This window comes from Eleginops maclovinus, chromosome 22 (assembly GCF_036324505.1).
Source record: "Eleginops maclovinus isolate JMC-PN-2008 ecotype Puerto Natales chromosome 22, JC_Emac_rtc_rv5, whole genome shotgun sequence".
Classification (NCBI taxonomy): Eukaryota; Metazoa; Chordata; class Actinopteri; order Perciformes; family Eleginopidae; genus Eleginops; species Eleginops maclovinus.
In genome coordinates this window covers 5569281-5594090 of record NC_086370.1, presented here as the reverse complement: position 1 = coordinate 5594090, position 24810 = coordinate 5569281, and the positions used below count along the sequence as shown (strand labels likewise).

General features: G+C 41.1%; 1 protein-coding gene across 1 annotated transcript in view; it reads left to right on the top strand.

The window, feature by feature from the left end:
* The first annotated feature begins 18001 nt into the window (after window positions 1-18001).
* The window catches only part of slc24a3 (solute carrier family 24 member 3), a 77131-nt gene continuing 70322 nt past the window's right edge, over window positions 18002-24810 (top strand). The window contains exon 1 of the mRNA XM_063875006.1: window positions 18002-18322. Within this exon, the coding sequence (XP_063731076.1) occupies window positions 18142-18322 (181 nt within the window). The 5' untranslated portion in view covers window positions 18002-18141. The remainder of the gene's footprint in view (window positions 18323-24810) is intronic.

Here is a 24810-nt window from a genome sequence, read left to right as displayed (position 1 = left end):
TCTTGGCCACATTCAGAAGCAGATGATTCGTACTCCTCCTCCCGTCCATCCCTTGTACACCCTACCACTGTAGAGTCATCCAAGAATTTCTGCAGGTGGCAGGACTCTGAGTTGTATTGAAAGTCTGTGGTGTATAGGGTGAGCAGGAAAGGAGACAGCACAGTTCCCTGTGGGGCTCCTGTACTGCCAACCACCACATCAGACAGAACACTGCCCAGCCAGACATACTGTGGCCTGTCTGTGAGGTAGTTGGTAATCCAGGAGATGGTGGACGCGTCTATTTGTCACTAAGTAGCCGTGGCTGGATTATGTTGAATGCACTGGAGAAATCAAAGAAGGTGATTCTCACAGTGCATCCCGATCCATCCAGGTACGAGTGAGCACGCTGCAGCAGGTAAATAATGGCATCGTCCACCCCCAGGTGAGGCTGGGTAGGCAAATTGCAGAGGGTCTAGAAATGATCTCACCTGCGGTCTGAGATGGGACAAGACCAGTGAGATGATTTTTTAGACCCTCTGCAAAATTAAATTACATTATCGAGTTTGAGCTCAAACATCTTTCTGGTATTCATGGGCAGATTTACCCCAAAAAAAACAAGACAGGGAAACTGGAGGAAAGGCATTTTTTCAAAAACCATACACCAGTTTCTTAATGAACAGATATTGCTTGCAGTATGATAGCAGCAGCATGAATACTACTATGCAATCATAAGCTCTTTGTAGGGCACATTATACAAAGGGCAATCACAGCGGCTCTCTGTGACAGTGACTTTCGCTAGGTTTGTATTGGATTGCATATAAACTTTTTTGAAATCATGATATATTAAGTTTAAACAACTCAGATTTTCGTACCAGTTTAAAATGCATTTTATTTATTAAAACACCACATGTGTATTTGTTTTCTCTCCCAAAACGTAACTTGGGATTAATCAGAGAGAGGGGATAATTATTATGGCTGTCCAGAAAAAGGGCTAAAGACGGGAAAAAAATATTTCGATGGGCAACAATAGCTCGCTCCTCTCCTTTAATTCTTCCAAAAATACAAGTGGCGACTAGTTATTGTAGAGTTCCTTGTGTGAGTGCAAAAGCGATGCCAGTGTGAATGCTGTCAAAAGGATATTAATATGGTTACGCTGTATCCCGAGTCGTAGCTGTGCTTGTTGCCGTGGTTCCACCTGACGCCCATTATTTTTGGCGGCACCTGCAAGATTTTTGACATTTTCTTGGATCCATGTTCATATACTGTATATATCACATTATCATTTGGATTGTCCAAGTTGCATTTTTGTCACTTTTTTGAGGTTTCTTCCATTTTTCCCATTAAGTGTGGGAGTTTCTCTGGGGAGTTTTTCCTTGTCACGCACAGAGGCAGTTGTCCGCTGTACACTGTAAAGCCCCCTGAGACAAATGTGTCATTTGTGGTATTGGGCTTTAAAGATCAAATCTGGAGTTGAATTACTGTGTTGTCTTTTTCTAACATGTAAAGAACCAATCAGTGATACGGACCAACAGCATCTAAAGAAAGCTCAGTAGGCTCTGCTCAGCATATCACTGTTCCCCAACACGAGACCCTCATCCACTCAAAAGGACACTCTCAGTCACCACAGCAACCGTTTTTATAGCATAAAGCCAGGCCCAGTGCGTCAGGTATGTCATCACACTTTTATAGAAAGCTGGAGTATGACTCATACTTAATAATTCAACCATCTACACTTTTACATGCCTGTCAATCTCGAGAGATGGAAGGAACTCTTTTAGAATCAGATTTTACTGGTTATGTCTTTGAGAAATACATGGGTAAGACACATTTTTGAACACAGACTCTTGAACAGGACACCTGTATGTGCTGCTGTTCACTATACTGTAAGTGAGATGGGGATATAATTTGGCAGATTTAAGCAAAGGCCTCCAACAGATTGAGCCCTGCTTTCAAAATACACTGAACAAGAAAGCAATGGAATGGATTACCCTTCTATTACAGAAGGTAATTTACTGACACTGTGGCGGTTCAGGCAGCAGTAGCTGTACTTGGCTTTGGAACCAAAGGGTCACTGATTCAAGACCCAATCCGACCAAAACGTATTATGTGGGTAGCCTTAGTGATGCCAGTTCCCCTCCTGGGCACTGCCGGGGTCTCCATTAGTGCATGTCTATAGGTGAAGAACTGAATTTCCCCTTGAAGATTATTAAAGGTGATCTTTTTTAAAGTAGACCAAGGAATTTCTGATAAATGTTTGGTATATGTCTGTTTCACTCAGGTAAACATCCTATTCATAAATGTGTGGACACTGCTTCTTTTTTACTGTGACTGTATAGCTATGGTTTACGACAGGTAACTAACCGCGCTTAAGCCAGCATGGTGGTCGTAACAACGACTATCCCCACTGAAATCTGGAGGAGGACATATAGAATGCATGGTAAACCGAGGAGACAAAGCAGTGGAGCTGTGTCTAGATTTATGGAGAAAATGAGATATAAGCCCTGTCGCCCCCTCTCATCATGGACAACAAAAGAACACAAGCTAATGATGGACAATCTAACAACGTTAGCTAGGAGTCAGACAGAATATTTGGAGTGTAGTTTAATGTACTTTATAGAAACATGGCTGCACCAGATCCCAGTGGCTACAAGGACTTTAAATGCACATTTTAACCTCAACTTCTTATGGTTATATAAATATTTATTTATTTTGTTCTAATATGGTGTAACTGTCACAAAACCAATTTCCAACTGAGATTAATAAAGAATTGTGATTATAAATCCTTACTCTGCCAGCTCCTTAGTACAAAGTCTGAGGATTATCCAATTGAACCCAAATGTGAAAAGATCCATTTATTGCTTGAACATTATCTTCAAAGCAAGGTGTGTGCTGACAACGTTACTATCACTGTTGGCGCTAAACCTTAAAGCCAATGGAGCACTAAGCATTTTGGTAAAAACAGATAGATAGTTTTGCTTCTATGGCAACATCCCCTGCTTTCCTGTGCCTCTTCGATCTGTAGGGTTAGGGTTAGGTCAGCGGCAATTGAGGTCAAATGGGAAATAATTTCAACCTTGAGCACTTGGTGACAACTTGGTGAAGAATGTAACGGTTAGCACAATGCCTAATAGGGCGACATCTCTCTCCATATGAAAACAACAGCATTGTCAGCGAAACAAAAAGTCAATGAAGGACAAAAGACTGGGTTGTTTATGACCAAATTATTAAACTGGCTATGTAACAGCCGTTTCAATGGGTCATTTTGTGCCTCCTGTACACAGCTGCCACCACTTGCCTTACCTTAACATTTTTCAAACATTAGCTTAGCATTAACTCTAGGCTAGAACTTTCTCAAACAAACAATCTGTGTTTGTAGGCTAAATTTGTGGGGTGGACACTCAGAACCTTTTCAGGCTATCCAGGGTTTATATTGACTGCACAGGAGGAAAGGGAAAAGAGCAGAAAGTGGAGCAAAGCTAACCAAACTAAGACCTAGAATGATTTTCCACTACCCAGCATGCTCCTGGCTGAGGTCACAGGAAATTAACTCTCCGGTTTGCTCATCAACAAGACAGGGGTCCATCGTGACAACCCATAGGGTCAAGCTGTTGCACTTGACACTCCGGTGAGATGAGTGTGTAGCATTATCTAGTGTACAACTGCATGCATGCCATTGTAGAATCCATTGTTGCAGAATGACAATAAATGATCCTTGAATCCTTGAATCATTTATGAGCATGAAACTGTTGGTAATGCCCACACTGATTTCACGGTATCAAACTTATATGAAGAATGACTTGCTAGAAAGTATTTTCGGCTATTTTTAGCTTTGCAGTTTGTTACGAAGTCCCTTTTTCTTCAATTTTTTTTTCCTCTCCCTCCGTCTCTCTCTGACGCACATACACAACAAAGGTTTGTCCTGAACCATGTATGTCCGTTTGTCACGCCAATGGGTGTGTGTATATGTGTGTGTGTGTGTGCGTGCGTGCGTGTGTGCGTGTGTGCGTGTGTGCTTGCGTGCGTGCATGCGTGTGTGTGTGTGTGTGTGTGTGTGTGTCCTCTTCAGGACCGTGGAGTCTGATAGGAGAAGTCAGTGTCAGCCCTGAGGGAAGATGCCTGCTAATAGAGTTTGCTCTGTGGAAGAGAGTGCTCTAAGAATGCTTTCTTGTATATGTGTGTGTGTGTGTGTGTGTGTGTGTGTGTGTGTGTGTGTGTGTGTGTGTGTGTGTGTGTGTGTGTGTGTGTGTGTGTGTGTGTGTGTGTGTGTGTGTGTGTGTGTGTGTGATTTTTTACCCCAGAAAACAAGTTTTTTGAAGTTAAAAATAAAATACACTCATAACATTGCCATCCATGAAGTGTTGATCGTCGCTTAACTAAAAAGGCGAGCCAGTAGTGCAGGACACATTTTAAACAGGACATACTATGATCATTTTCAGGTTCATATTTGTATTTTGAGCCCAGTCAGCTCTGATTGGTTACATGGTCGGCTCTGTTGTGAGTGGTCCACCTCTTAGAGATGTCACACCTGTTAGCTTATTACATAGAAGGTGTTGGAGTGCCAGCAAGTCCAAGTAACATAGTGATGTCACTATGTTACAAAAGAAAAAAATGGAGTACAATAGAGATGTTTCAGGTAGGGGGGAATGTGGAAGATACTCGATCTAGGAGGAACTTTGGGATTTTAGCCTTTGCAGACCATTTACATGCCCTCACATAACACACTACAGGGAAGGTAAAATATTAAAAGAATGTAGGGCCCCTTTAAATTCTTCACAATATCCTGGTTGTGCACCCGAGTTACTGCAGCTCATTCAGTTATGAAACCACTCCACGTTCGTATGCTGTATTTGCATAATACTAGCAAGAGGAATATTTATTTTGTCATCTTTTTTAAATGCATGACACATGACTTTACAGTGTTAGGGGAACGCATTTACCCTGGAAACACAGCACAGTGCATTATCCTAATGCAGTTTATGTCGCTGCGGTCCCATTGCAAGTGTACAGTGTTGACTTGCATGGATTATTCGGCATTAGTTTGCCCACACTGAGTTTGGTGCAGGATTAGTCAACTCACTTGAGCGGGAAGGCAGATTTTCTCAGTCATTATCTCATATTCTCTCTCTCTCTCTCTCTCTCTCTCTCTCTCTCTCTCTCTCTCTCTCTCTCTCTCTCTCTCCGACTATGTCCATCTCTCTGTCAATGTACTGTAAGTCATGTACACACACACACACACACACACACACACACACACACACACACACACACACACACACACACACACACACACACACACACAAACACACACACTCACATGCACAGCTCCCAATCCCCATTCTACAATCACAGGGCAAGAAACGTGCTGTGGTCATACACAGATGTGAATGTGCAGACATCACTCACTGACTTCAATCTAGAGCCAAAGGTTAGATTGTCTGAGGAACATCACGCATTTTATTTTTTTTTTTTAAACTATGAGTTATAAAATACAGTGGTATGCAAAAGTTTGGGCACCCCTTAGGAAAACCACTGCATCAGTTTGTCACTTGCTGAGCTTTTGAAGCAGCAACTTCATTTTAACATATGTTATACCTTATGGTAACAGAAACATCTCAGTAGTGAAATAACTTTTATTGGTCAAACAGAAACATGTTTATGTGCATTCAAACAAAAATAGGCATGTGCATAAATTTGGGCACCCCTAAGAAATAATTCCATTAATATTTAGTATTGCCTCCTTTTGCTGCAATAACGGCCTGTAGACGCCTCCTGTAGCCACAGACAAGTCCCTTAAGCCTGGCAGGTGGTATTTTGGCCCATTCTTCCACACAAAACGTCTCCAGTTCAGTCAGGTTTCTTGGCCTCCGTGCATGGACAGCCTTCTTCAAATAAATCCATACATTTTCAATGATGTTAAGGTCTGGGGACTGGGATGGCCATTCCAGAACATTGTACCTGTGCTTCTGCATGAATTCCTTGGTGGATTTTGATCGGTGCTTAGGATCATTGTCCTGCTGAAAAATCCAACCCCGGCGTAGCTTCAACTTTGTGACTGACTCTAGAACATTCTTGTCAAGAATCTCCTGGTACTGTAAGGAATTCATGTGGCCCTCAACTTTAACAAGTTTTCCAGTACCTGTGCTAGCCACACAGCCCCATAACATGATAGATCCTCCACCAAATTTTACAGTGGGCAACAAGTTCTTTTCATTGAATGCAGTGTGTTTTTTTCGCCATGCATACCTGTTCATGTTATGACCAAATAACTCAATCTTGGTCTCATCTGACCACAGTATTTTGTTCCAAAATGCTTCTGGCTTGTCCAGATGTGCTTTTGCATACCTCATGCGACTCTTCTTGTGATTAACACTCAGGAAAGGCTTTTTGCTCATCACCCTTCCAATGAGCTCTTCCTGGTGCAAAGTACGCTGGATTGTGGAACGGTGAACAACTACACCATCAGCAGCCAGATGTTGTTGTAGTTCTCTGGAGGTGGTCTGTGGCTTCTCTGTGACCATTTTCACCATCCTTCGCCTGTGCCTTTCCCCTATTTTTGTCGGCCTACCACATCTTTCCTTCACACGGACTGTTCCTGTGGCCTTCCATTTCACAACTACGTTTCTGACTGTGGAGACAGACAGTTTAAACCTGTCAGATAATTTTTTGTACCCTTCTCCTAATTTATAATGTTGGATTATCTTAGCTTTCAGGTCAGTGGAGAGTTGTTTTGAGGTCCCCATCTTGCCACTCCCTAAGAAAGAACCTAGGCCAGGCACAGCCAGCTATTACCTATGTTAAATAGCCTTTTTCATGATTGGTTCCACCTGTCTTTGTAATTGAAGGTCTAATGAGCTAATCAAAGCAATTTTGTGCAGCAACCTGTCAGCTATAAATCCGTACAGGTGTTGAAATGAATGCTATTTATAAGGGTGCCCAAACTTTTGCACATCCCATTTTTTGCATTTTATTTTATTATAATAAAACTATGTAATGCTACCCTAACAATTTTGGTCTGGAAAACACTAAAACGTCTACATCTTTGTAGGAAAACAAATGTTGTTGCTGTGATCTTCTATTATAAAGGAAAAGCAAATTGTCATGAAATCTCAGAGGGGTGCCCAAACTTTTGCATACCACTGTATATGGGATGCCATTTCAGGTAACATTTGCATTTGATAAGAATCTGAATCAGAAATCCCTAAATGTTCCCACAGTGGCAGTAGCTCCGGATGAGGATGAAATAAATAAAGATAAATAAAAAAATAGAACAAAAATACTATACAGACAACATTAAAGTAAACTGTTCATTAAAGATAAAATAAAGCAATAATACAATTGAAATTGAAACACAATGATCTATGTACATACTGGCCATCTGTAAAGGCTTACCGGCAATTTATATTGAACAGACTTCTCCATATAGCATCACACTCTCTTCTGAGAAACTGAAAGCATGTGGTTATGAATTAATGGTGCTTATTTTGAGATTCCATTAATGCTAATGTACGTGTGTGTGTGGGTGTGTGTGATTGCTGACGCTAAAGAAGGCCTGTTCACACTGATTCGCCTCCCACCACCTGCAGCTCCATGTCCCTTCACATGCTGACCGGTTCCCTTTAAAGAGAAACGTTCCTTAGTGCATGCTATACCGTCTGAGATTGCTCTTGCTACGAAATGTTCTCCCTGCATCCAGCAACGTCACCTGATCCCAAAAATATTTAAGTATTTAATTACAGGAAGAATTTACAGGGTCCGACATGTGCTAACGCGTTACAACTGCTAAAAACACATACATTGGGAGAAACGAGCCACACTTTCAAAAACAATGCAAATTAAAAAAATTACCAACTTGACAAAAAATCCAGCATTTAGAAAACATACGCCAACTTGACAAAACATGCGCAGTGTTTACTAAATGCGCTGGATAAACGGAAAAAACAGTTTTTTTGCACCTGTCACCTACTGTAGGAATTGGATCTAAAGCACTGACGAACTTAAGGGCAAGTGGTGAAAAAGGTTGAGGGATTTCATCTTTGTTGTTGTCCTCCACTGCAGAGGGTCTGAATACCTGCATGCGGCCCAAGTTTAAGTCAACAAATTAGACTTGTGTTAGGCTAGTTTAAAGCAATGATATTAAGTTGATTTTTATTCAAACCTAATATTTTAGCTTTCAACTAACCTATTACAATTGTGTGTAATTCGTTGACATATTACATTTAACTATAGTTACGATTCAGTTTTTCATTGTATGCTATGGACATGTTCACGAATGGATCAAAGAGATGGAGGACCCAATGCATCCTGTGTCATGATCCTTGTTTTCTGTCTGTTTCCTGTTTTATTTTGAAATGTTTTCCCTCTGTTGTGTCATGTGTTTTACTTCCTGTCTTTTGGTTTTCCTTGTGTCTGATTGTTTTATTGTTGTCACCTATTGCCCTCATGTTTCTGCCTCCCCTCCCCAGCTGTGGCTTGTGTTGTGATTAGTGTCTTTGTATTTAGTCCTGCTTTCCCTTGTGTTCTCTGTCAGTTTGTTATCGTCTTTCATGCGTTCAGGTCAAGTGTTTTTCATGTCCTGGATTTTTCCTAACTTCGTATTTTTGTAAAACAGCTTTTGGAATAAAGCTCGCCTTTTGTTTGTACCCATACCTGCCTCCCTTGGTTGCTGCACTTGGGTCTTATTTCCCCAAACCCTGACAGAACGAACTGACCAAAAGATGGACCCAGCAGACAGCCTCTATGAGGTAATTTATAATCTAACTTGCCTAAAAAATGACTGTCGTTACGCCTCCAGTACAGAGGAGAGGCATGCCATCATGGCCGAGGCACGCATGGAGATGTGTTCGAGGCCGTGGCTAAGAGACTTATTACCCGAGTGGGTGGAGGAGTTTTTTGGAAGCTGTGAGGCAAAACTTGTTTCCCGGCCTGCTAGCCCCAGGCATACTAGCTCCCTGCCTGCCACAGCTCCCCACTTGGAAACTTATGTGGACCCTTTTGTTGGCTCCCGCCTGGATTTTGGAGGTCCGCGGAGCCTGCAACAGTCCACTAAGAGACGCAAAGCCAGGCGACCAGCCCGTCCTCCTGCAGCCAAGCCTCCTGCAGTCATGCTTCCGGCTCAAGTTTTGGCCCTAGCAGCCATGTTTCCAGGCCGACTCCAGGCCCTGCTGCCCTGTCGGCGGCCCGGCCGACTCCAGGCCCTGCTGACCTGCCTGCCGTCACCTGCTCTGATGGGGGTCCCGCCAACACCTGCACCTATTCCGTTGGGGGTCCTGCCGTCACCTGTTCCGATGGGGGTCCCGCCAACACCTGCACCTGTTCCGTTGGGGGTCCTGCCGTCACCTGTTCCGATGGGGGTCCCGCCAACACCTGCTCCGGCTCTGTTGGGGGTCTTGCCGTCGCCTGTTCCGATGGGGGTCCCACCAACACCTGCTCCGTTGGGGGTCCTGCCGTCACCTGTTCCGATGGGGGTCCCGCCAACACCTGCTCCGTTGGGGGCCCCGACGTCAGCTGTTCCGATGGGGGTCCCCCCAACACCTGCTCCTGCTGCGTTGGGGGTCCCATTGTCACCTGTTCTGCCGGGGGTCCGGCCAACTCCTCATCCCGTCAAGTCGCTGGTCCCTCCGACACCTGTTCCGTTGGTGGTCCTACCGATCCATGTCCCTTTCTAGTCGGGGGCCCGGCCGAACCATGTCCCTGTCCAGTCGGGGGCCCGGCTGACCCATGTCCCTGTCCTGTCGGGGGTCCCGTCGACTCAAGTTCATGCCCCGTTAACTCAAGCTCATGTCCCGCCGACTGTAGTTCATGTCCCGTTGGTGGTCCAGCTGATGCCAATACTACCGGGGGTCCCGCCAAAGCCATGTCCTCCCTCTTCCGGGGTCCCGCTGACACCATTACCACCCGGGTTCCCGCCAAAGCCATGTCCTGCCTCTTCCGGGGTCCCGCTGACACCATTACCACCCGGGTTCCCGCCAAAGCCAAGTCCTGCCTCTTCCGGGGTCCCGCTGACACCATTACCACCCGGGTTCCCCGCCAAAGCCATGTCCTCCCTCTTCCGGGGTACCGCTGACACCATTACCACCCGGGTTTCCGCCAAAGCCATGTCCTGCCTCTTCCGGGGTCCCGCTGACACAATTGCCACCCGGGTTCCCGCCAAAGCCATGTCCTGCCTCTTCGGGGGTCCCGCTGATGCCAGTACCAACTGGGGTCCCTGACACCCTTGGTTGCTGCACTTGGGTCCTATTTCCCCAAACCCTGACATCCTGGTACATGTAGGATCAGCCAGAGGAATATATTTATTCACCTGACTGAATTAACCAAACACCTTATCTACAAAAGGTGCCGCGTTTGAAATTTTTAAATGAACAAAACATGTATACAGAACAGGACGAAACAAGTCCAGTCCTTAGGTGCGCAGGTGTGTTTGAAAAGTAATTCCCTCACAGTTCGTCCTCCTGCTGTGTTTTGGCTCATTCTGATGTGTTCCATTATGCATCCTGCCAGTATCACAGTTTGTTGGGAGAAGAATACGGGTCTTCCAGACAGATTGGCCTGACAGTAAATAAGCTAATTTATTCACCCTCTTTGTTTTGGTTTAATCCCAGGATTCTTTCGTCCAGGTTTCCTTTCCAGATGGAAGGTCTCAGTTGGCTGTCCCCTACCATCTGGAAAAAAATCATCCAATATTGGCCCTAGAGTTCCAATTTAACAATTTAGCTATTGTTTCAATGTTTTGGTAATCCTTTATCATTGAAGTTGCCATTGTACTTGCAGCAATAATGCACATACTGTTTTTGCTTATGTTATGACATCAACATAGTCTGGCGGACAAGAAATGTGAGAAGTCACGCAGTTCAAATCCAATACATGTCAAATCAGAAAAAAAAAAACATTTAAAAAAACATTGACTTCGAAACAAGGGAACCAGAGTGGCTAAAATGCTACATATAAAATTCCTACATATAAGTACCATGAATAAAAACACGTTTATTTGTTAAAGCACATCTACTGTACATTTTCATAAAGCTAAACTGAATTCAGTTAAATTTAGAACTTTTGTTTTTTATATTCTATTCTCTGCCCTTCAACTCTCCTCTCCTCACACTCATTTTCTATCCTTTATCAAACCCTCCCCATTCGTCTTGCTCTTTGTCCCCGGAGTGACTTTGCAAACGGATCTCGTCCAAATATAGAGAGAGTATTCTAACCATCACTACTGGAATAGAGAGCAGAGATGTAAGTGCTGTGGAGAATCCCCACAGGGAAAACTTGGCTGCTGAACAGAGCTGAAGAAAGGCAAAGCGCCTGACCAACACTATTGATCTGGAGGACCTAATTACATCTCTTGTGTACACAAGCACACAGGGACAAAAAGCCATGTCCTCTTCACATGTTGTCCAATAATTCAAGAAAACATGTGGAACAACCTACTTTTATATGCTGTACAGTACACAGAATAAGAGTGTTTGCAACATACAGGAACAACCGTTTCTAGACTGTACTAGACAATCTTTGTCTCTAGGAAGCAGCAGTTGGTAAAATAATCTCCACTCCCTACTTACTCTAAAGTTGAAGCTCAACAGGAAAACACACAGATGCAGAGAAAACTTAAATTTCGAACTACCCCTTAGGGTTTTACTTTGTCAAAAAAGCCTTCTTTACTTCTGCAGGTATGTGAGATTAAAGGACAAAGTAAGATACCTAGATCTGGAACACAACTCAGTGACTGTTTAGGCAGGAAAACAGGTAAATGAGATACAATAGACCAATTGGCTCTGTGACTATTGAGGAGAAAAACCTGTGTACCGTGGACAGCTCCTGGCTCAGCACTCGGAAATGGTAAGTTAAATCAGAACACAGATTCAAGGAAGACATTCTGTACATCCATGTTACTTGTCATGTAATTTAGTATGTTCCTGTTCTAGTTGTCCTTGTGTCATGTCTGGTGTCACATTTTTATAATTGTTTGCCCCTCCCTGATTCTATCTACCTTAATGTAAACATTTGTACTTACTGTTTATTGGTGCATTCGATTTACAAACCAACTTCACTGTTACATATGGTTGCATCATCAAAAGGTATGCATGGACAGATCATTCCTAGTGAGCCATTTTCACCCAAATGGCAAGGATAGTTATTAGCGGATGCAACTGTTGCTGTGTCTCAATTCAGATGCTCTGCTTAGTACACTGCCTAAGGGTTCATAGTGACAAGGCAGTGTGTACATTTCGACAGGGTAGCAGTGTCTCAAAATCGTACAGGGCTCTTGTGCCCTTACCGTAACTGACAATTGCTGCTCTTAGCTAGCTAGCTAGGACTGTTATCATTCATGGTAGCAACACATTACAGACTGCTCATTTAACCTTATGAAATTAGCGGCAGCTGCTTTTCAACATTAATATAGTGGTAGATGTATTAATAGAAGAAAAAAAAGCACATGTATAACTATTTTGGTTATAGTACTGTGATGATCAGAGCCCTTCGTCTGTTGTGTAGAGCAGATGGAGGTAGTTAAGTGTGAGAAGTTTCCAGCATTCCAGACTCAACTGTTTGACCATAATGAGTGCACCATACGGGTACTCGTATTGCATTTTGCCATTAATCTCATTGGGACACACTTAGTTTCAAAATAGCACATGCAAGCACAGAAATAAAATGAGAGACAGCATATGGCATGTCAGATGTACTGCTCAGTACCCAGTGTGGGGTGAAATATCTTTGTTAGCAGTTCTCAAGAAAGCAATTCCAAACCGGAATCAGCCTTTTCTGAAAAAGCACATTTTTTTTGTGCATTAGTAGCATTTAAAAAGGAGAGCACTGGAATGAGTATCCTGATTATATGACTTTGTGTGCAGCTGCATCTAAAATTTCCCAAGTACATCATTCTGTTCACTCAGGTGTACCTTCATGTGTGTGTGAGTACAGTGAAGAGCACATTTATGACTGTGTGTGCATGTGGTGTGTGCACAAATCCGTGTGACTAAAAACAAAAAAACCTGAACAAAAAGCTCTAATCTTCTTACAGAGGACAAGATTATTTAACAAGAGGGCAGCAAAGATTTTGTTAATACAACCTTTCCTCTCTGAACAAGCTGCAACTACCGTATTCACTGCTTCACACTTACACATATACATATGTTTCATATTAAACTCATATAGAGTTCATCCCGGGTAAACTGCACATACCATATGTAAAACAACACAAAGCTCAAACATAGCCTCTCTCTCAACAAGATTTAAAATCTGATTACCCAATGGTGACCCACTTAAATGATGTTCATTACATAACACAACACAAAAGTACTCCACAGAGGAAACAAACGACTGACAAATTGTGCTAGATCCATACCAGTTTTAGAGCAAAACGTGTCGAGTTTGTTATACAGTGGTGTAAGGGTATAGGTCATGATGTCAGTAAATCCCGATAAACTCTTCCCTTGGGGAGACCTAATGTTCGCAATCATTTTCAAAGAAATCTAATGGGACTCCCAAGTGTTCAATAGAAAACAATTGTGTTACAAATAATCTATCAAATACAATGTGTAAAATATACAGTATAAATGAAATAATAATTAAATACATATTCATGTAATTCTATGGTTTGAAAAGAGCAGTTTTCATTTCAAATTGCCCCTTTTCAAAAGTCAGTTTTTATTTCATAAAGGCATTGTTCCCAATGGCTGCTTTTTTAAAATAACAGATTTTATATTACTAACCTCACTTTTCATAATAACATTATAATATAATGTCACTCTTCATGGCAGTGGTGTTGTCACCGTGCTCTTACCTTTACCTTACCTCAGCCAATCACCTGCCTCTGTTATACTACCAAACACATATCAACATCTGCTACCAGATTCAGCATGTTAGCTGTTAGCTTGTCACATGTGTACCTTTCAACAAACTCTCTAAATGTATTAATACTTGTTATATCTCGTTATTTTGAGGTAAATGTTTTTCTTAATAGCTTAGCTTAACAAGCTCCAATAATCCACTTTGAGAACCACTGTAATGAACAGTTGTAATCCGTAATGTTTTAATGAATTGAATTGAGTGTTGTAATACCTTCTTTAAAAATACGAATATATGTCAATTATGATCATTTAGAAACCGTTCTCATGAGCTGAGCTACGCAAGGGGGAAAACAAGCATTTTACGTTCAGCCATTGTTTCTTACTCCGGTTTTGAATTGATGGATTGTGGAGGAAGGTTGGTTAAAGTTTATTATAAATATTTGTGAGGAATACAGATGGACAGACCAAACCAATGGTGTTTCAGTTGGTAAGGGTGGGACAGTCCTTTCTGTCTTATTTAATGAATTTTAAACACACCTAATGACATTTCTTTGAGAAAGAAAATCCTTTTAACTGTTCCACCCGAATCCCTGATGATCAAAAGAGTCTATGAGCAGCTTCAATGGTTCACACAGAAAGGAATAAACATGGAATCCGCGAATGATTTACAGGACAATGCCTGGACTAACAACACATCAAAGGGGAAGTACATCAAACTACAAACACAATTTGTGTGTCTGTGTGTATTTAAGTGTCCAGAGTAGAGTATAATAAAGTCTTGTCTAGAATATACTTTTTTGACATGTCTTTCATTGATTCGTATTTACAGGCTTTTAAACTCTAAAGCCTACACTTTAAGTGGTCAGTTATGAAATTACACAAACTCAGGTCAGGTGTGCAGAAAATTGAACGTTTTAAAATGTGAAAAAACAAATTACCAAGTAATATTGGTCAAGAGAATCAAGGACCCTTGGTTTTTTAATCAAATTTGGCCTGCCCCATTGTGCTGATAAAGTATTGATGAACAGACATGGATGTGCACAGACTTGGACAGTTACAGAAAAACTTGATCAGTGCTGCTGTCATTTTAAGTTATGTTGCTGTCGCTGCAGTTCCAGCCATCGGTACACAGAGTAAAAGACAGAGTAACAGACCTGAATATGATCAGCAGTGAAATGGCTATTCTCTGCAGTTGCTGTTGTTCGATGGAGAGAGCGGTGCTGCCCCACTACGCAGAAGTGCTACCCTCTGCATTGCACAGCGCCTCAATATGTACTCAAATGCGGCACAGTTGTAATTATTTAATTGTTATGACCTCTATTGACAATCCGATAACAGGTGTATGAAGCGTAAAAGCAACCAGGGGACGTAACCAGGGAAACTACACTCACTAGTTGTTTTCACTGTAAGCCCACTGCCCAAACCCACACTGAGCAAAAAGCAAATTGCGCTTCATCTATTCTCACTTGGTTCTTTTTCTGTCTGTATCCCCTATGAAGGGACTCATATGGTGACCCTGGAATACAGACAATAGAAAAAAAATATTTGCATGGGCATTGCAGTACTGTTGTCTTTGCCATGTACCATAAGTGTGGTGTAGGAATCTGATTCTTCGTGTTGATTATGAATCAATACTCTTGAATAGGTTATGGGACAGTGGTACATTCCTCCAAGAATCTTGATCATCAGATCAGGTCACCATTGCTGTAAGGAGGCTGTGGTGCAGTGGGATAGTGTGCTGATCTTCAGATCAGGGGAGAGCAGGTTTGAGTCCCACTGCAGTCAGCATGTCGCTGGGTAAGACATTTCACCCCAAACTGCTCCTGTGGGGATTGCCCACAGTATTGAATGTATGTACTGTAAGTCGCTTGAGAATAAAAGCATCTAACAAAAGACATGTAGTGTAATTGTTGAATATTAAGTATCAACAGTATGCTATTGAGTTGGTAAATAAACTATGAGATATGTGGTCTCATTCTGCACGGAAATAAAACAAATAACCTTTTATAAGTAAGAGTAGATGATGTCAAATATAACATGTAGTTGTGTTGGATATTTTTCCAGAAGGATGAGGGTAAAAATCCTCGCTGCCTCCTAATCCAGGAGGTCATTGTCATTGTCTGGAATCACGGCTGTCAGACGCTATTGCTCAGGTTGAGGATTATGCCCAATCCGTCATGAAGGAAGTGTGTGTGTGTGTGTGTGTGTGTGTGTGTGTGTGTGTGTGTGTGTGTTTGTGTGTGTGCGTGGGGGGGGGGCTTTTGATGTGGGTATAATCTGGGAGCTCTGCCACACTGCCTTATTTCTCTGACATGACATATGGGTCTCCTGTTTCATTCCTCCTTGTGATGATATCATTACACAACTCGGCGGGAGGGAAGTAGTGACCTAAGAACCTGAGTGATTTTTGCTGAGACTTTACACAACAATCTTCAGTGCAGTCAGATAACGTGGTCCACTGTAATGCAAATATGAAGGATACATTTCAATCTCAATTGCCTTTTGTTGCGTTCCAGTTGTACTGGGAAATGGCAAGATCCGGGTTCCCAAGTCAGATATTTCAACTGGAAAGCCCCCTGAGGTGGGACTTCCTACTTGGAAACTCAGGGATACCACACTATACCCGAGATCATCATTCAAAATGAAATCTCCGCATATGAACATTAGGAGAACACTTTGATAATATAACCCATTGTAATTTATTTATTTTTAAATCGACTGTACATATGGTGCTGCTTTTTTCACAAAATAAAGTGTAGTTATCAGCCGGTATTGCTAACAATGGCTAACCCGAGGTGACTGCTAAAGCTGTAAACAGGGCGAAGAGCTTTCCTGCGGGCGGCCATCTTTTTCCAACATCTCGAATGTGACGCAACTCCAAGTTCCGAACTCTGATTTCCAATGTAAATGGAACGCAGCATTACTAATAACTTTCTCCTTCCCTTTAACTTATTTCTCTGCTGTGCTTTTAGAATAAAAACATCAATCTAATTTGTCATTATAGACAGGTCAGAGGCCTCAACCTTTGGCCCCTCGTCAGCTGGAGTGCCTTTGAGAGCTTGTGCCTGTATTGAGGGTGAAAGATCAATCCCATTGTTTTTAATGGTTATGCTCATGGCTGTCTCCTTCAAAAGAGCTTTTGCTGAGTTATAATTACAACATATTTTCTACCCTTCTAGCACTTTATTAATTCTCAAGAGACTTATTTTCTAAAACATGACTTCAGTCTTTTTCTAGGTTTAGCAAAGAATATATATACATATATGCATAAATAGTAACAGCAATCTGTAAAGCTCTGGAAAATAATACATACAAATCAATTTTAGTTTTTAGAGCCAGTAGTAGTAAATCAGTGTGAGGCATAACATATACATACCTAAATGCTTTTAAACATAAGGTAGGTTTACTAGAATATATTTTTTAATGATATGGCTTTTTCGTTTTGTGTAAATAAAGGGGTTCCAATACCAGACCATATTATAAAACGTAATTTTATGTACACAATTCCCTATCGGAATATAGGAAATGTAATTCAGTTAAATGTATTTCAATTCTGCTTCACTGATACAGGAACGATTGGTTTTGCCCACGCCCCTCCCTCGTGTGTCTCTCTGTCACATCTCCAGCTCCTCAGCAGCACAGCTTCAGATGAACATGACACGGAACTCCAGGGCTTCTTCACGAACATCACCTCAGAGAACCACACTCCTATAGCGGATTGCTTGGCCAGGAAGCCCGCCCTCTGACTCCAAACACGGTGATGGCTGCACTGTGGGGAGATATATCAACCACTTCAAGCTGCGTCAAACGTCTCACAGATAGCTAACAACCGGAAATGGGAAATTCAAAATAAAAGCATATAGGCTTGTTTGTTATCAGCTTTTAAAAATGCATACTAAAATATCTTTGAGCCATTCAAATGTCATTCCTTATTATAGAAACAATTCCTTATTTTTGGGATAAAAACAGAAGTATGTTAAATTTACATAAACACATTTTCATTTCACAAATAACAAATTTGTATCTGATTTGGTTTCCATTGTCCATCTAGCAATTTCATTACACTACGTATAGACAGTAAATGATCTTGAACTAACTTTGACATAAATAACTTTCTATCTAATAACCATTTTTGCTGTAACTAACAACGTTTTGCTAGATAGAGTTTTATTTTGGAATACATTACCGGACGTTAAAGCTTATACACACTGTTCAACTTTACAAATCCATCGACAAGCCAGTCATATCTTCCCTGGACGAGGGACTTCAGTGCCCATAGAGCACCTCGCTGTGTCTCTTCCTCTTGCTTCAGTTTCTCGTACCTTTGCACCACCACCGGGGGTTCCGCCGGAACGCTCGCCGAGAGAAGAGCGACATGGCCCGCGTGGTGGTTGAAGGGATGCCGGAGACGGCCGCCGTAGGAGGAGGGATGGTGAACCGACGGAAAAGCAAAGCCAGGCGGAGAAAGCGAAAGGAGTTGTTCGCCATCCAGATGTGCTTTGCGGGGGTAATACTCGGGCTTGTCGTAGGGCTCAAGTCTGTGGCTCAGAAAGCAGGTAAGGGGAAGTTCAGACTTCCTTGTCTCCTACTGTCAATTAAATGAATATTTATTTTGTGAAGAGGACAGCGTTTATTCGAAGTTTGGTCAAGCTGGAACAACAGGCAGTTTGGCAAATTAAACATACTGTCATGGTTATATTTATGAATTTTCTGATAATTCTTTGTGGTTTTGTGTCATTTAATATTCCTAAAACAACACCATAATATGCTTGAATGGAAAAAATAGGCTTAGAGAAAAGGTTTCAATATAACTAATATTTAATATATTATAGAAACATATTATGTTTGTTTAAATCAAGTAATGGTTGTACTCTAACATGTTTATTAATGAACAACACTTGCACATACAATACAATAAACACATGCAATTGAGTGCCACATATAGTACAACCTGTAAACGTATCATTGAATAAGCTGTCAAATGTATTAAGAAAATAAAGACCCCAACAGGATTAGTATAGAAAGGCCTGTATTAGATTGTGTTTCTGTTAGGGTACAGCTTTATGGGTATCAGTGCAAACATTTACAACCACTGTAAAGAACAAAACAACAACATGCCTTCTTGCAGCTCAACATCTGTAACTAATAATCCCCTGGACATGGTAGTGTTTCTCTGCTGCTCTGTGAATTACTTAACAGAAATCCACAGCTACAGTAAGCAGAGGCAGCCGATGGGCTGGTTATGAATTTTGTTGTAGGTACGCCGGCAGCTTATTCTGAGAACACTGGTGACATTGACTGAATGTCAAGCTTGAGGGCAATATTTCTTAACTGGAATTATCATTCTAATAGTTTATCACCTCTGGCTGGGATTTTCACATCGACTGGGTTATCAGTATTCATCTTATCGTAATGGAGGTGTCAGTTGTGGGGCTGCACAATTAATTAAAATTGTTTTCGAAAAATATGGACTAGGGCAACATTTCCAGAAAGCGCAATATGTGGTAAAGGCAAAAGTAATTCAAAATATTCTTTATAAAATGTTTTGTTGCTTTAAAGAAGTTGTGGCCTACAAACAGTATTCTACACTAAATAATCCTTGTTCTGTTACAGACCCTCACCATTTTCACTCTTATATTTTTTCAATTGTAATCTAAGGGATATTTAAAAAATGGTTATTCCCTGTAATATTGTTAGTCACATCGAATTTGTAATATCAGTCAAAATAATCACAATTAATCTGGGGTTTTTCTAAAAAAAATATGGTATGAGGGCGCTAATGTCAGTTCTGGCCAAAAATACAGCCCCGCCCACTTTCCGACAAAAAATTCTTATTTAAAAAATGCTCCTTATTTATTCGGAAAAACAAAGCTGTCTATTCCCTCAGATGGTCTGTTTAACACAATTTAATGATACTGTTTTGGACAAACAGAAATGTTGTTTTCTGTCATCACTTAAAATGTTTACAGGGAAAATTGGCATTTTGGTATGAGGGCACATGCCGAAGAAGGGCGCATGTTACCCGGTTTAAACAAAACCTTATTTAGTTATTATTTTCCAAATCGTTTGAGTAGTGTAAACAAGTATGCTCCAATATTTTAGTGTCTTTGTCAGCTGCCAGGTGATACTTAAAATAACCAGTGATGTCATCAGGATGTGAATGAAACAGATAGCTGTATACTGTAGAATCATATAATGGACTAGGGTCTTCTTGTCCATCATTCAAAACACATTGCTGATAACCTCTAGGCCTAGTAGTTGTGTTTTGTTAACATTAAGTCAGCTCGGCCAGAGGGATAGCATACGTTAGGATTCTCTACTGTTACTCTTGATTGCACACTGACTGACTTTTTTGTGCCGATGACAATAATGAAGTTTGGGCACCTGTGTTCTCAGCTAGGGCACGAATGATCCTCTTGATGGACATTTTCCATTTAGAAAAGCTCATGGTATGAAGTAAGCAGGTTGCAAACATTTGAAAGATTGCAAGGAATAAAGAGCCAGAATTATCATCCTACCATTGTTTTATTATATTTTGTTAACTTGAGTTTTTGAACTTACCATAGCAGATTCAATTTAAGTTAACTTATATTATGTCAACATGAAACCAGTGCTGCTCAATTTGTTAAAAATAATGTATTGTGATTATGATGATATTTAGATTTATTGTGAAGCCCTAATGACAACTAGGGAGGTTAAAAAATACCAGTAAGAGGACCTTGATTCAACGTGTTCCCTGGAAACCATTGGTCGATATTGCCTCAGCCAGAAAATTGACAAATCATTTCAGCACGAAACTGCATGTCAGAACACTTTAATGTCAACAATGACCTGGCCTGAGAAACATGTGCTGAGTTGCTGATTGACCAGGACCTCTTCTCATGTTGAGTTCCCCTACGGCTGCACTAAGGTTTTCAAGGTCTTGGACACACAAACAACCACCATCTTTTTAAGGTGTGTGTGTGTGTGATCCTCATATCTTTGCTTTCCCCCCACGGCTTTGCGCACAAACACGTGGATGTGCACCCAACTCTCCACACTGTTCTCCATCTGTCCTTATTTCACCACCATCCCTCTAAGCTCATGCATCCATCTACCTCTCACCTCCTGAATAAACTCAAGGTAAAAGCTAAACCCAGGACAAAAGCACTAAAGGAAGGAGGATTACCCATATGAGCAAACACATGTTGCTATCATCTGGAGGTTTTAATATCAGTGAGCCTTGCTACTCAAGCCAAAGTCCCTCCATCATCCATCTGTGACAAATCTAGAAGATGTACGTACCAGCCAGACAAATGGTCATACTATAGAGAAGCCACTAATGGCTGTTTGGTATATCTGGTGTACAGCATTAGTCTCCAGATGATCTCATTACATAATATAAAGCTCGGTGGGTCCCCTTCTCCTTGCACGCTAGAGCACAGAGCGGGAGGGGGGGGTAGAGCGGCCGAGCACAGAAGGAGCACTTTGCGCTGACGAAGCCTCGGGACTCGGAGCCAAATTAGACAAAAAGGAAAAGAGACAAGAGTGGAGAAAAACGTGGAGTGGGGGTGGTGATGTGAAGAGGAAAAGTGGGAGCAAGCCAGGACATTGGAAGTGATGGGAGGAGCTGAGATGCTGAAGGAGAAGACAGGACAGAGGAGCATGAAGGTGATGAGGTGAGACAGGCAGACATAAGAAGAGAAGAGAAGTCCATGTTGAGACCCGTGAAGTTAGAATGGTAGGTGGAAATGAGTCAGAAAAAACAGGAGGGAGGTTTGAGAGATGTCAAGTAATATGACCACTGCTGTACAGTTATCTAGGAAGTTCCCTTTTTGAAAATGTAAGACAGTCGTGCCAAAGAGTGGTGCAGGAATGAGTCATAAAACCTGGAAATTAGTTAGCATTGTAGCACATCCTGTTCTTTCATTTGAAGTCAATGGTTTTGAATTAGTTTTTGGTTAAATGCCTGAAATAGGGTCTGTAGTCAACACTAACTTCTCACATTTAAATTTATGACCTTAAATATGTTTGTAATAATCCTACTCTTGAAATCCTCAAGCTTCTATGTGTCATAAAAACAGCGGTTGCTAACAAGTGGCTAATTGAGATTACTACCTCCACATGCCGGACATTAGACACCTTTGGCTTAGCGGTGGTGACGTGAAGTCATGTGACCGTAATGTAGTTCATTCACAACGTAGGTTCTATTTATAACATCAACGCTTTAAAAATGCTTGAATTGATGTTAGTATGTGGACATTATCCTGCTGAACAAAACGTTTCACATTTCTGCCATATGACAAAATCCAATGGAAAAATGTGTTCTCTGGGTAAATGTTGCTATAGGCCGATCTGACATTTATTATCAATAGACTAATGCTCCTCCATCAGTGGTACATTATAATTTGTGATAGATTGGATTATTTATTATCTTAGTTAACTTGAGTTACATTGTGTGCCAGATGGCACGGCAGGTTGTGAACCGTGGCATACATGTTCATCCAAATGAATTTGAAGTCTTTTATCAGCAATAATAATACTCACTGAAAGAATCATGTAGGTCTCAAGGGTGTGTCCTAACAATTGAGGATGTTAACTGCACTCGATAGGGAAATCCATTTGCACAGACATTTACATTTAGAGAAGTTGCATTTCCCTCTTTCTATGTGTTCAAACAGTCATAAAGAGTATTATAAAACACATTTAAGATGCATTAAATTATTCATTTCGAAGGCCTCATTTTGGGGTTTTAAATGTGCAAATGCTTCCAAAACGTTATGAATACATAATGGAAATAAAATGCCCTCAATCCAGTACAGATACCAAAATACCACCATCACAATAACATTTTGACCAAGCTCCATTAAAGCCTCAAAATCAATGTGCTTATGGTGCGGGGTTAGGGTTAGATGTGTCACCTTTATTATATTGATTTAGCTTTTCTTTTTATCTTGTATGAAACTCAAACCAGAGACATATCTGCTTGGTACACCAATTCCCTCTTTGCTTTCTCTACTCTTTTACCATCATACCTACGCTGGCATCAACACAGACACAAACAATAATGCAAAGTGAACTTCCAGAAACAGAACTGTGTCTAATTCAGCTGCATCTGGGTCATCCTGTGTGAAGAAAGAGCAACGTTCCCCCAGTGTGACACAAACAACTCTCTCACCTTTTGCCATGCATCCATTTTCCCCTCCTCCGTCTCATTTACTCTTCTCTCATCCAGTCTTCTCCCTCTATTTTAATGGCACTATTATGTAGGTATGTCCCCCCTGTAGCAGATTATATTCCCTTTAGAGGTGCAGCTGCGACGTATGCTTCTTGCCCAGCTGGAAGTTAGCATTGTAAGGGCTCCCTTGACTAAAATCAATGGGATTATTCCATTGGATTTCAGAGAATTGCTAAAAAATGGGCCATGGCTACACAAGTTGTTGTTTTATGATGTTTAAAATGTAAATGCATTGCCAGGTGTAAAAACGTAACAAAGGAAAGCCATATAGCTCAGTTTGTAGATCTGGCAACCCATGTACTGTGGCTTGTTCCCCGAGCTACGAATCCAGCCCAAAAATATCAAGCTACAGTATGAAGGAACTACATCGCGGTCGCGTTACTTCATGGAACCGGCGCTAAGCTAAAGTCGGTGTGATGATTTTAAGTGGTTAAATTTAGGCACTTGTTAGCAACCGCTTTTCAAAAAATAGGTTCGGACATTCACCAGTCGAGTATTTACTGACATATTTATGTTGTAGAACGAAACATGAAATGACCAGACCAGTGCAGCTTTATCTTATAAAATCTTGAGCTATCAATCAAACTCATTTCAATGAAATGAAATAAATAATGCACCTGTGAGATTATAATTTGAATTGTGTGTGTTAATGTACAAACAGGAATACATAGATTATTTTCTCCACTTTGCTCAGCATGGAGAAAGTGACCTTCACCTGCGCAGAATACAATAGTTGCACATCAAGGTTACCACAAACAAACATAGCCTTTAAAGAGTGTTAACATTTCTCACTTGAAAGGAAAATATAGACACCATTGTTCACTGCACTGCTGTGACACGCACAGCTCCATGACACAAAGCAAGTATGTGTGTGTGAGTCTGTGTGATAAATGAAACAGTTAGAAAATGAGGTGCAAATGGCTCACTGGTGTTCAGCAGGGACTACAATATATGGATTTCTCTCCGTCTCTTCTTCCCTCATTTGCTTTTTATTACTTATTCTTCATTCTCTCTCCTCTCTTTTCTCTCTGCCTGCTCTCTGTACACCCCTCTCCATCCGATGGTCGTGCAGCACTTCATTATAGAAGCGCGCTTTGTGAAAGCAAGTCAAGGTTTTGATAGATGGCTTTGTGTTGCTGAGCACCTAATAGAGTCTTCTCCCTGGATTAGAATGCTGAGGATTATATTGTCCACTTTTGACCAATGACGGACAAGAGTATACCTTTGTTGTAGCGTCTAAATCATAAAGTAATAAAACTGAAACTCAACTCAAAATAAATCCGGGTAAAGATCAGTTCATGTCAGTAGAGTGCTAAAGGGATGAGGCATATTTTTCTAGGCCGACCCAGAGATAAGCATTGCACTGGTTCGGTTCTTACTTTGGATTTTGGAGAAAATAAGCTTCTTGGCAAACAGAGTTTAATGATACTTACAGATTTAGTTTGAAGCATAATCTTTCAAAGAAATGCCACTTTTATCATTTATTTAGGGTGTAAATTCAATCACCAGAAGTGTTAAGTGAATATTTAGCTGTAAAACACAGACACCGCTAAGCTTAATGTGTTTAAATCCCTAAAAGCTTCAAAGTGAGTGTATTTATTGTTGTTTTTATGTTCAGGAAGTGTAAATGTCCTAATATTTTACCAACAAGCAAACTTATTTAGGCATTTTACCATGAACCAATTAAAAAAAACTATAAACAACAATTATCAAGGAACCAGAAATGCTAAAAAGGCTAATCGTGGGGTTTTTTGGATTCATTTCTGCACTTCTTTTTAGCAGTTATCAAAATATATTTGCTGCTCATATATATAGTTGTGAAACGTT